This window comes from Scyliorhinus torazame, chromosome 7, assembly GCF_047496885.1.
Source record: "Scyliorhinus torazame isolate Kashiwa2021f chromosome 7, sScyTor2.1, whole genome shotgun sequence".
Taxonomy (NCBI): domain Eukaryota; kingdom Metazoa; phylum Chordata; class Chondrichthyes; order Carcharhiniformes; family Scyliorhinidae; genus Scyliorhinus; species Scyliorhinus torazame.
Window position 1 is genome coordinate 41,643,192 of NC_092713.1, and position 13,239 is coordinate 41,656,430.

Below are 13,239 nucleotides of genomic sequence, written 5' to 3' on the forward strand. Positions count from 1 at the left end.
CAAGTTCCCTAACATCCATGCCTTTACAGAGTGAAATTGCAAGCACTGAAGTCTTCAGACTGCAGACAGCTTTTTACATATTTAAAAGGCAGATGTTTAAATGCCTTGACAGCATGTCAAATCCTTTTGACAGCTCAATTGACCGTTCTTTTAAGAATTCTGTTGACTATTCCTTTTGACAGCTCTGTTGATGGCTCCTTTTGACAGCTCTCTTGACTATACAAACTTGACAGTTTGATGAATTAATTATGAATGGGGTAGTTTTGTGAAACCTAAGTCACCATTTGCTATAAATATTTAAGCTTCAAACATGGATGGTATTGAGATAAATCTTCAACTGACATATAGTTCTTTATACAAGTGATGTAAATTTTGTGACCAGTGGAAATCATTACCAATAAGAACATGCAAAATTTATAGACAGGGAAAGATCATCCTGGTCCATCAAGCCTGGCCTACAGCATGATAGATGGGGCAGCATGTGTTGCAGTGGTTAGCACTGGGACTGCGGGGCTGAGGACCCGGGTTCGAATCCCGGCCCTGGGTCACTGCCTGTATGGAGTTTGCACATTCTCCCCATGTCTGCGTGGTTTCACCGCCATAACCCAAAGATGTGCAGGTTAGATGGATTGGCCACTCTAAATTGCCCCTTAATTGGAAAAAAATAATTGGGAACTTGAAATGTATTTGTAAAAAAATGATAGATACAGCATCATGATTAATCACTTCCTCATCTCTGCCCCTCCAAAGCTGTTTGTAATCTGTAAAATAAGTTCACGTTGGTACTTCATTTCACAGAATGGTAGAATGGTTACAGCACAGATATTTCCTCCACCCTTTCTTCAAATGTTCTTGCTACCACTATCCCTTCACACTCCCTTTTAGTTAATGCTGTCTTTCCTATTCCTTTTTCAGCAACAGCAGCTAGTTTTCTCTTTTTCTCCCGCCTCCCTCCCACAAAGTGCAGACCTCAACATCTGTCCCTTTCCTTCTCCTCTTCATCCTGTTCTATTCCCTCTCTTGTCATCTCTGGATGGAGTATGTAGAACCAGGGAACACAGTCTCAGAATAAGAAGCAGGCCATTTAGGACTGAGATAAGGAGGAATATTTTCACCAATCTCCTTTAAGCAAGAAAATGTGCCATCCTTACCTGTTCTGGCCTACTTTAGCTCCAGATCAGCAACAAAATGGTTGACTCTTAAAAATGCCCTCTGAAATGGCCTAGCAAGCCACTCAGTTCAAAGGCAATGGCAATAAATGCTGGCCCATATCACAGGATCACAGAATTGTTACAGCACAGAAGGAAACCATTTGGCCCATCCCATGAATGGATTTTTAAAATCTCAGAGGGTGGTGAATCTTTGGAATTCTTTGCCCCAGAGGGCAAAGTCATTGAGTATGTTCAAGACTGAGGTTGAAAGATTTCTACATTTTAAAAACATCATGGGATATGGGGATAGTGCAGGAAAATGAACCAGAAGATCAGTCATTGAAAGCAAAGCGAGCATGAAGGGCTGAATGGCTTACTCCTGCTTCTCTTTCCATTGCCTACCATTGCCATCCTTTTCCTCCCTGTTATACAAATTATTTCATGTTTTTACCTCTTATTGCAGTTTGACTTGAAGCCTGTGCTTATTTAACTTTGGGAGGAAATTAGCCTGTTGCTGTTTACATTTCTTTCTCAGCAAATTGTTCCAAATATAAATTGGCAAACCAACAGAGTGCTGATGTGAGACAGTCAAAGTACATTATGGATAAACATTAATTAATGTGAGATGACATTTTGCACTTGGAAACAAAATAACAAAAGGCACATTAATTTATCGAGTAGAAATGTAGGCTACTATCTCAGTATAAATATATTTTAATAGATGAATTTGCAATTAAAGCTAACTGAGCTGGGAGAACCTACTGAACTTCTAGAATTAATTTGTGCCCTTAATAAATGTGTCTCTTATATCAAGTATTTTAAATAAATTGAGTCAACACATTTGTTATTCACCATTGTTCCCATTGGTTATAGATTTTAAATTGGTTTATGTTATGAATTAGAACTATTACTAAGGAATACTAAGTGATTTCTTTGATGCTACTATCTATCAGAAAGAGTGCTTCCGTCAGCCAGCTGCCTTCACTTCCACCTCCTCAACCCAAGGTAACAGCAATAACAATTTATTCCAAAGGATTTATGTGCTCTGCTGGACCTGGTGTTGTGTATATATTTGAAAGAGGAGAGGAGAAAGATACCTTCAAGAAAATCAGGGTGGTAAAGGTAAGTTCCACAATAAATGAGACTGAAACAATTAAATAATACTTGTCAGAAGTACCTAAGGCACCAATTGGCTCAAGTGCTGAGCAGTTTTTGAGGCCTTTGGAGCTGCTTATTCAAATGGTGACTACATTTTAGAAATTAACAATGTATATTTGAAATGGGAATATAAGATGTATGTAGTTGCTGTGATTAGGAACAGATACACAGTGACAATAATTCTACCCACTGTTATGCTCACTTAAATCATATGGCAACAGGTTAATGGTTTGTAAATCCATTTTTGTGAATACTTGAGCCTCACTGGCTGAAAGATAATGCCAATTTGATAGACGGATTTCTTAATGCCATAAACACTTGTTATTCAGTGATGATGAATTGATATCTATTTGCAAATATTTATCCTGACCATCATGTGTCTAATCAAAGCCCTGTATTCCTGGAAGGAAAAAACAGAAAAGTGGGGAAGTAAGGGGCGCAATCAAACAAAAAAAAAAGTCCCGCTCTGGGTGGGACTAGCGGGCTCATTACCAGCGCTCGTAGCAGCAGGAATGACCCAGCTATCGAATGGCACTCTATTATTTGTTTGGGACTCAGTGGGCAACGCCCCACCGAGGCCACACTCAGAGTTGCATTTCCTTCACTGAGGAACTCCACTCGCCAGTGCAGGAAGAAATTGGGATGTAACTACCGTCAGGAATCCCGGAAGAGACCTCTCACGGGATCTACGACCATATCCCATCCCGATTCCGCCGAGACACAGCCGGTAAATTGCGCCCAAGAATACTGATCTGAACTGGTTTTATATACTTTAAAATGGAACACCAGTAAAACGGCGAAATAGGAACACTGTTCTGAACTGCTTTTTACTTCTGGGCTGTGATTAACCAATAATGATAACATTTCAAACTGTATAGAATGATTTGAGCTATCACCATGTTTCAATGAGGTTTTACTTCTCAATCAGTGATTTGAAAATAGTGGGCGGGATTCTCTGGTCCCCCAGCCATATGTTTCTTGGCGGCGTGCTGTTCGCTACCATTGGGATTCTCTACTTCCGCTGCTTGTCAATGGAATTTCCCATTGAAGCCACCTCACATCATCGGGAAATCTGTGGGCGGGGGTGTGGTGAAGGTGGGAAAAGAGAATCGCAACGGCCAGAGAATTCCAGCCAGTATATGGGTTTTCTTAAAAATATTTATTAATAACTATTTACAAGACCTCTTGGTAAGTACATACTTCTGTGGACACAGACTATTCTGTGTCCTGCTTTCTAGGAACCTCGGACCCTGATGTCATGTGTACCTCATTGTTACATTATTGTCTGATTAACTTAACCATGAACCCTTTACAAAAAATACTGAGGGAGAACTTCATTCTGCAGACTTGCATAAATTCTCTGGGGCAAACAACACTGCAGGCTGCTACCCGCACTGTCTGGTGGACCAACCGTTTTTTTACTTTTTGGATTCAAGAACAACACAAAAGGGGAATGGAGCAAATGCTGGATGAGGAGTTGAGAGTTTCATGGAGTGACTTTCGGTGTTTTGGGGTTTTGAAGGAGTATTTCATGTTGGGCTCAACACAGTGCGGAACTCTCAGGACATTAGGCTTGATTCCCTCTGTCACACCTTTGCATGGGTCAGCCCATCTGCACACTTGCAGATGGGTATTGTTTATTTAGCAGGGAGCATCTCTGAGGAGGAAGAGGAGAATAGGGAACAAAGAGGGAGGAGTCCTAGTGGTAACAGGAACTCCCCTCCTGCCTGCTGTGCCTCCCAGCATTGGCCATTCTGCAGGCTGAGACGACTCAGTGGCCTCTGCACTCCAACTTTACAACTTCACGACGGCCTGTCATTGAACACGATGCCCGCCCTTGCTGATCCCGCTGGCCCATTGCGGCTGCGATTTACACTGGCTGCCACTTAAATGTCCAGCCAGCACAATTTCGAGATTCTCAATTGGTCTTGAGCGGAACACAGAATTGTAGCCAAGTAGTTCCTGCCCATCAAGCGCGCATGTCACGTGTGAAAATTTGCCCAAGGAAATCGGCTTGAGTTATGATTCGTCCATCTTCTCCATGCAGTAGCCAAATGATGTTCATGGAAAATAGTTTTAAGTAGATTATACATTTATTAAATTGGGGTTGTTTTCCTTGGAGCAGAGGAAACTGAGGGGAGATATAATTGAGATGTATAAAATTATGAGATGCATAGATAGAGTAGATAGGAACACATTGTTCCCCTTTGTGGAGGGGTCAATCACTAGGGGGCATAGATTTAATATAAGGGACAGGAGATTTAGAGGGAATGTGAGGAAAATAATTTTTACCCAGAGGATGGTGGGAGTTTGGAATTCGTTGCCTGAAAATGTGGTGGAGGCAGAGACCCTCATAACATTTAGATGTTATCTCAGGATTGCTACCAGTGCCACGTGATAGTCAGAGTAGGAATGACAGGATAGCTAGGATGAATACGTGGCTTGAGAGATGGTGCAAGAGGGAGGATTTCAAATTCCTGGGACATTGGGACCGGTTCTGGGGGAGGTGGGACCTGTACAAATCGGACGGTCTGCATCTGAGTGGGACCGGAACCAATGTTCTCGGGGGTGTGTTTGCTAGTGCAGTTGGGGAGGGTTTAAACTAATGTGGCAGGGGGATGGGAACCGATGTAGGAAGTCAGTGGGGACGGAAACAAAAGGCAGGAAGGGAGAGTGTGTAAAGCATGACCAGAGAAAGCAGGCAGAGAGCAAGGAAAGTCTACATTAAACTGCATTTATTTCAATGCAAGGGGCCTGACGGGCAAAGCGGATGAACTCAGGGCATGGATGGGCACATGGGACTGGGATATTATAGCTATGACTGAAACATGGCTAAGGGAGGGGCAGGACTGGCAGCTCAATGTTCCGGGGTACAGATGCTATAGAAAGGATAGAACAGGAGGTAAGAGAGGAGGGGGAGTGGCGTTTTTGATTAGGGAGAACATCACGACAGTACTTAGAGGGGATATATCCGAGGGTTCGCCCACTGAGTCTATATGGGTGGAACTGAAAAATAAGAAGGGAGAGATCACCTTGATAGGACTGTACTACAGGCCCCCAAATAGTCAGCGGGAAATTGAGGAGCAAATATGTAAGGAGATTACAGATAGCTGCAAGAAAAATAGGGTGGTAATAGTAGGGGACTTTAACTTTCCCAACATTGACTGGGACAGCCATAGCATTAGGGGCTTGGATGGAGGGAAATTTGGTGAGTGTATTCAGGAGGAATTTCTCATTCAGTATGTGGATGGACCGACTAGAGAGGGGGCAAAACTTGACCTCGTCTTGGGAAATAAGGAAGGGCAAGTGACAGAAGTGTTAGTGAGGGATCACTTTGGGACAAGTGACCATAACTCCATTAGTTTTAAGATAGCTATGGAGAATGATAGGTCTGGCCCAAGAGTTAAAATTCTTAATTGGGGCAAGGCCAATTTTGATGGTATCAGATAGGAACTTTCAGAGGTAGATTGGGGGAGACTGTTGGCAGGCAAAGGGGCGGCTGGTAAATGGGAGGCTTTTAAAAATGTGTTAACCAGGGTTCAGGGTAAGCACATTCCCTTTAGAGTGAAGGGCAAGGCTGGTAGAAGTAGGGAACCCTGGATGACACGAGATATTGAGACTCTGGTCAAAAAGAAGAAGGAGGCATATGACGTACATAAACAACTGGGATCAAGTGGATCCCTTGAAGAGTATAGAGATTGTCGAAATAGAGTTAAGAGGGAAATCAGGAGGGCAAAAAGGGGACATGAAATTGCTTTGGCAAATAATGCAAAGGAGAATCCAAAGAGCTTCTACAGATACATAAAGGGAAAAAGAGTAACTAGGGACAGAGTAGGGCCTCTTAAGGATCAACAAGGACATCTATGTGCAGAGCCACAAGAGTTGGGTGAGATCCTGAATGAATATTTCTCATCGGTATTCACGGTGGAGAAAGGCATGGATGTTAGGAAACTAAGGGAAATAAATAGTGATGTCTTGAGAAGTGTGCATATTACAGAGGAGGAGGTGCTGGAAGTCTTAAAGCGCATCAAGGTAGATAAATCCCCGGGACCTGATGAAATGTATCCCAGGGTGTTGTGGGAGGCTAGGGAGGAAATTGCGGGTCCCCTAACAGAGATATTTGAATCATCGGCAGCCACAGGTGAGGTGCCTGAAGATTGGAGAGTGGCGAATGTTGTGCCCTTGTTTAAGAAGGGCAGCAGGGAAAAGCCTGGGAACTACAGACCGGTGAGCCTAACGTCTGTAGTAGGTAAGTTGCTAGAAGGTATTCTGAGAGACAGGATCTACAAGCATTTAGAGAGACAAGGACTGATTCGGGGCAGTCAGCATGGCTTTGTGCGTGGAAAATCATGTCTCACAAATTTGATTGAGTTTTTTGAGGGGGTGACCAAGAAGGTAGATGAGGGCAGTGCAGTAGACGTTGTCTACATGGACTTTAGCAAAGACTTTGACAAGGTACCGCATGGTAGGTTGTTGCAGAAGGTTAAAGCTCACGGGATCCAGGGTGAGGTTGCCAATTGGATTCAAAATTGGCTGGACGACAGAAGACAGAGGGTGGTTGTAGAGGGTTGTTTTTCAAACTGGAGGCCTGTGACCAGTGGTGTGCCTCAGGGATCGGTGCTGGGTCCACTGTTATTTGTGATTTATGTTAATGATTTGGATGAGAATTTAGGAGGCATGGTTAGTAAGTTTGCAGATGACACCAAGATTGGTGGCACAGTGGATAGTGAAGAAGGTTATCTAGGATTGCAACGGGATCTTGATCAATTAGGCCAGTGGGCCGACGAATGGCAGATGGAGTTTAATTTAGATAAATGTGAGGTGATGCATTTTGGCAGATCGAATCAGGCCAGGACCTACTCAGTTAATAGTATGGCGTTGGGGAGAGTTATAGAACAAAGAGATCTAGGAGTACAGGTTCATAGCTCCTTGAAGGTGGAGTCGCAGGTGGACAGGGTGGTGAAGAAGGCATTCGGCATGCTTGGTTTCATTGGTCAGAACATTGAATACAGGAGTTGGGACGTCTTGTTGAAGTTGTACAAGACATTGGTACGGCCACACTTGGAATACTGTGTGCAGTTCTGGTCACCCTATTATAGAAAGGATATTATTAAACTAGGAAGAGTGCAGAAAAGATTTACTAGGATGTTACCGGGACTTGATGGTTTGAGTTATAAGGAGAGGCTGGATAGACTGGGACTTTTTTTCCTGGAGCGTAGGAGGCTTAGGGGTGATCTTATAGAGGTCTATAAAATAATGAGGGGCATAGATAAGGTAGATAGTCAACATCTTTTCCCAAAGGTAGGGGAGTCTAAAACTAGAGGGCATAGGTTTAAGGTGAGAGGGGAGAGATTCAGAAGGGCCCAGAGGGGCAATTTCTTCACTCAGAGGGTAGTGAGTGTCTGGACTGTGCTGCCAGAGGTAGTAGTAGAGGCGGGTACAATTGTGTCTTTTAAAAAGCATTTAGATAGTTACATGGGTAAGATGGGTATAGAGGGTTATGGGCCAAGTGCGGGCAACTAGGACTAGCTTAATGGTAAAAACTGGGCGGCATGGACTGGTTGGGCCGAAGGGCCTGTTTCCATGCTGTAAACGTCTATGATTCTATGTGCACTTGCAACCCCAGGTCATACAATTGATTCACTGATTTTGTCTACACCTCCCGCTGCCTCAGGAAGGCAGACAGCATTATCAGAGACTCCTCCCACCCAGGCTTTGCCTTCTTCTAGACCCTTCCATCAGGCCGAAGATGCAGAAGTCTGAGAACCCACACATCCAGACATAGGAACAGCTTCTTCCCCACAGCTTCTAGACTCCTCAACGACTCCCCCTCGGACTGATCTATTCACTGTAAGAACACTATTCACGGCATCCTATGCTCCTCTTGCTCATGTATTTGCTTTGTTTGGCCCCTTGTTCTGCACTGTAACTGTTTGTCAGTGTACCATTTGTCAACGTATTCTATCGGTTATTCTTTTTTTGTCTACTGTGAGTGTACTGTGTACATTCCCTTGACCGCAGAAAAATACTTTTCACTATACTTCGGTATATGTGACATTAAATCAAATCAAATCCAAGTGCTGGAAAATGTGATTAGAATGGTTAGGTGGTTATTTTGTCTGATGCAGACATGATGGGCCGAAGCTGTAAGATTCTATGACTCTATGTCTCTATAATCCTCTATCCGAGTTGCCAGTACCTTCGGCAACAGCTTTGCATTTAAATTCAACAGCAAAATCGGGTGGTACGATCCACACTGCTCCAGGTCCTTGTCTTGCTTTAAAATGAGCGATATCGATGCCTGCGACAGCATGGACAGGAGCTCTCCCCTCTCCATTGACCCATTATATATCTCGACTAACAGGGGCCTCAGCTCCGACCCAAACCTCTAGCTGGATGACAGGCAAGATGCCAGCAATGGAGGTTGGGATGATGTTGCACAGTGGTGCAATCCCAGTAAATGATGCCAGTTCCATCTGGAGTAGGCCGCAAACATTCTTATCTTTGGCCCATATTGCATGTTATTCCAACTCCTCCTTCTTCCAGCTTCTGATGGACCATGTTACCTGGCTGTCTTCAAAATGCAACAACGAGGTCAATTGAGTCAGGATATGCATGCCCAGATGGGCTTGTCCCACTGGCCATACCCAGATTGGTGTGATCAATTGTTGTGGGCCAAGTCCAATGAGTATAGGTTGAGTTCTTCTGATTACCAAAACCTGGCCCCTAGTTACGTGGGCAATTTGCACCTTGCCATCAAGAGGTAAAGAGTTTTTGTATCTTATGGGCCCCTGAATCCAGGAGACAGACTATACCTTGAACGCCCACTCTCATAGTGGTATACAAACTATCTCCTCGCTGTTGGATCAGTGCCAGGAGAAGTGCTGGGAGATCGAGGGCGGGCTCTCCTAGTTTTTAGCAACTCCTTCTGTTGCTGTGGTATAAGCTGCTTGAATCTTTGTACCAGGTTGTCTTCACCACCGGAGACGTGCTTAGATTGTGTGTCGGGCTGTTTCTCTGATGTCATAGAATTTACTGTGCAGAAGGAGGCCATTCGGCCCATCGAGTCTGCACCAGCCCTTGGAAAGAGCACCCCACTGAAGCCCTACACCTCCACCCTATCCCAGTAACCCCACCTAATTTTTCTTTTGACACTCAGGGCAATTTAGCATGGCCAATCCACCTAACCTGCACATCTTTGGCCTGTGGGAGGAAACCGGAGCACCTGGAGGAAACCCACGCAGACACTGGGAGAACGTGCAGACTCCGCACAGACAGTGACCCAAGCCGGGAATTGAACCTGGGACCCTGGAGCTGTGAAGCAACCGTGCTAACCACTGTGCTACCCTGCTGCCCTTTCTGTCGGCCCTTCTCTACACCCCCTCACCTATGGCCCTCTTTTCCACAGTGAGAACACTTTCCATGTCATTTTCCTTGGGTGTTGTTGTTGCTAGGATCCTTGAGTTTCCATCCTTCCTGCATGGTTCGGCGATTAGCTCCCATATCTCAGTCTAACTGGTTGCACCGATCCACTAACGCTGCAAAGGTTGTTTCTCAGGACGTCCATCTGGGCAGAGTAACCTTCAGCACCGTTGCACATTCTAGCTTTAATCCAGTGACAAAAGCAGCTTTCATAGGTCCGAAATAGGTCCATATCTTCGGGTCCCTGATCGTTCATTCCCCGGTGTTCCAACCAGACAGATCGGAATCGCTCGTCATACTCTATTACTTGCTCCGCCCCTTTTTGCTGGCAAGCTGCGAACTTTCCCCATTCTGTTTCTGCTGGACTGAAACCCTGTAGCCAGCGCTGGATTGCAGCCCATACAGCCCCTAATTGCTGTTCCTCTCCCCTAAGGGTGACTCGAATCTCTTTATTTAATTTCTTCCCGTCTTGTCTAGGTACCATTACCATCAGGATCTGTACCCCGTCCCATGGGTGGTGATTATAAATGCCCTTTAAACGTTCTAACTGTTCCTACATTTTCAGTTCCCCTTTCTTGGGGCGTGGCAATTCTTTTGACCATTTATCAATTTTTTCCAGGTCCGCTGGATCATGGTGAAAATACTGGGCATATTTAGCTTGAATCGTTTTCTTGCCACCTTCGTCTGTAATTTCTTCTGACATTAACCCGTTTTTTCTTCAGCGGATTGAGTCGCGCCGAGGAAGGTGCTACCTCCAGACAGCTTTCTCCACTAGAGTTGCTCGAGGACTCAGAATCTGTTTCTAGACCGGCATTGCTTAACTGCGTTTTTCGCTGTTCTGCTTCTATTTCTTCTAGGCAAGGGTACAAATGGGACAATTTACTTGTGGGGAATCTGAGGGGTGTCCCTGACCTTTTTGGTGGTGTTTCTGGTTTGTCACACAATTGCTTCTTAAGTTCTTTGATTTCGGACTTACGTTCTTTAACTTCTGACTTGAGTCCTTTATTTTCCGCTTCTAACCTTTCTGATTTAAGTTTTTCCTTTTTCAACTGTTTGCTTACTCCTTCAATTGTTCTTTCACAGTGCCCAGTGTGCGATCATGTTGGGATTAACTCGCAATTTCATTTCGCTGTCGAACCTGGTCCATAAAGACAAGGGGCCATTTGGTTTATTCCTTTTCTTACAGACGGGTGTTTTTTTCCCCAGACTCTTTTGATATCTTCCAAGGACCATTCCTCAATCTCCGTGCAGGTTTTGGATAAGTCAAACTGTTGCTCTACATATTCTTTTAATTCTGAAAGATTTTGTCGATGGAAACGTCCGGCAGGGCCTGCTCACCTTTGACTGTGGTAGACAACTGTCTGTCTTTTTCCTCTGCCATAATACCAATTATTTATGTTTAGACTCAAGCCGTGAGGCTTTTCAGCCAGGCTAGTATATCTGTCCTGTATACCTCTGAAATACAGACGTCTGTTAGGACCTTGAGCCGACTACCATACCAAAGAAGTTCAAGGTCGCATAAGAGGATTACCGAGTCTAAACAATTGCTGAGGACTCTTTTTTTTTTAAACAAAGAGGTGTCCTTACCTCCAAGAATAGACCCGATCTCCAGATCTCCGCTTCCTTTTTCCTCCAGCGACCCTGCTCGCAACGCCAAATTATAGGATCTCTTATTTTCAAATAAGAGATGGGGGTCCAGTGATATTTTGAGATTGAGGTTTATTGCAAAAACTTAGTTTTTTTTTAGTACACTTTCAAATACAAAAAGAGGAATCAGAACCCAGCAGGGCATAAGGAAGAAAATGATGGAAAGAGAACAAAGGTGAAGAGAACGGGCAGCACATGCACCAGTAACTTTATGCCTGCATGGTTTGATACTGCCCCCCCTCTCTGCCTCCCATTGGCTTACAAGTTTTAAATTGTGACTTCTAAATAGTGGTCCTTACCATCACTCACATTGGTATCTAACTTATTGTCTGTACTTACTTTGTTACATTGTCACATTTGTTGTCTGGATTCGGAAAAGCTGATGTGTTCCCACAGAATATTTTCCCACAGCGACAATATTTCAAAAACTTGGTTTTAATGTTGCCCCATAATCCCCCCTTGTCTTTCTTTAAAATTAATTATATTGAAACCTGCGACAGCGTGGGGGGAGGGTTCTCCCCTCTCCATTGACCCGGTATATATATTGACTAACAGGCTCCAACTCAAACTTCTTGTAGAACTCAGCTGGGAACCCATCCGGACCCCACACAATACATCGTCATCGTTGCCCTTTCGCCTCCACCATCTTCAGGTACTCTAGCCCCTTAAAGAACCACCTCATATCCTCATCCCCCACCGGAGGCTCCAAGCCATACAAATTACGGTAAAAAGCCTCAAATACCCCATTCACCTCCTTCGGCTCCATTACCACTATACCCCTGTCATTTCTCATCACCCATTTCTCTCACCGCAACCTGCCTTCGCAGCTGGTGCGCAAGCATCCTGCTGACTTTCTCCCCATATTCATACACTGCTCCCCTGACCCTGCGCAGTTGCCCCACCGCCTTTTCCGTAGACACAAGTCCACACTCCATCTGGAACTTCTGTTTCTCCTTTCAACAGTGCCTCCTCAGGCGCTGCTGAGAACCTCCAGTCCACCCTCAGAATGGCCTCCACCAACCTCAATCACTCAGCCCGCTCCACCATTCCTTTGTGCGCCCGAATTGAGATAAACTCCCCCCGTACAACCGCCTCAGCACTTCCCACAACATGGAGGCGGACACCTCCTCCATCTTATTGTTCTCCAAATAGTTCTGGATAGCCATCCCAATCTTTCCCCAATCCTCCTTCGAACATAGAACAGTACTACATAGTACAGGCCCTTCGGCATATGATGTTGTACCAACAATGTATCCTAATCTGTATCCTAATCTAAGATCAACCCAACCCACACCCCTTCAATTTACTGCTGCCCATGTGCCTGTCCCAAGAGTCGCTTAAATGTCCCTAATGACTCTGACTCCACCACCTCCGCTGGCAGTGCATTTCACACAACCACCACTCTTTGTGTAAAGAACCTACCTCTGACATCTCCCCTATACCTTCCTCCAATCACCTTAAAATTATGTCGCCTCGTGACAGCCATTTCCACCCTGGGGAAAAGTCTCTGGCTATCCACTCTATCCATGCCTCTCATCACCTTGTACACCTCTATCAAGTCACCTCTCTGCCTTCTTCGCTCCAGTGAGAAAAGCCCTAGCTCCCTCAACCTTTCTTCATAAGACATGTACTCCAGTCCAAGCAACATCCTGGTAAATCTCCTCTGTACCCTCTCCAAAGCATCCACATCCTTCCAAAATGAGGCGACCAGAACTGGATACAATATTCCAAGTGTGGTCCAACCAGGGTTTTATAAAGCTGCAGCAAAACCTCACGGCTCTTAAACTCAATACCCCTGTTAATGAAAGCTAACACATCATACGCCTTTTTAACAACCCTATCAACCTGGGTGGCAACTTTG

General features: G+C 44.7%; 1 protein-coding gene across 1 annotated transcript in view; it reads left to right on the forward strand.

The window, feature by feature from the left end:
- Window positions 1–13,239, forward strand: part of cfap57 (cilia and flagella associated protein 57) — a 143,646-nt gene that overhangs the window by 17,505 nt on the left and 112,902 nt on the right. Inside the window, exon 4 of the mRNA XM_072510600.1 lies at window positions 2,105–2,273. Within this exon, the coding sequence (XP_072366701.1) occupies window positions 2,105–2,273 (169 nt within the window). The remainder of the gene's footprint in view (window positions 1–2,104; window positions 2,274–13,239) is intronic.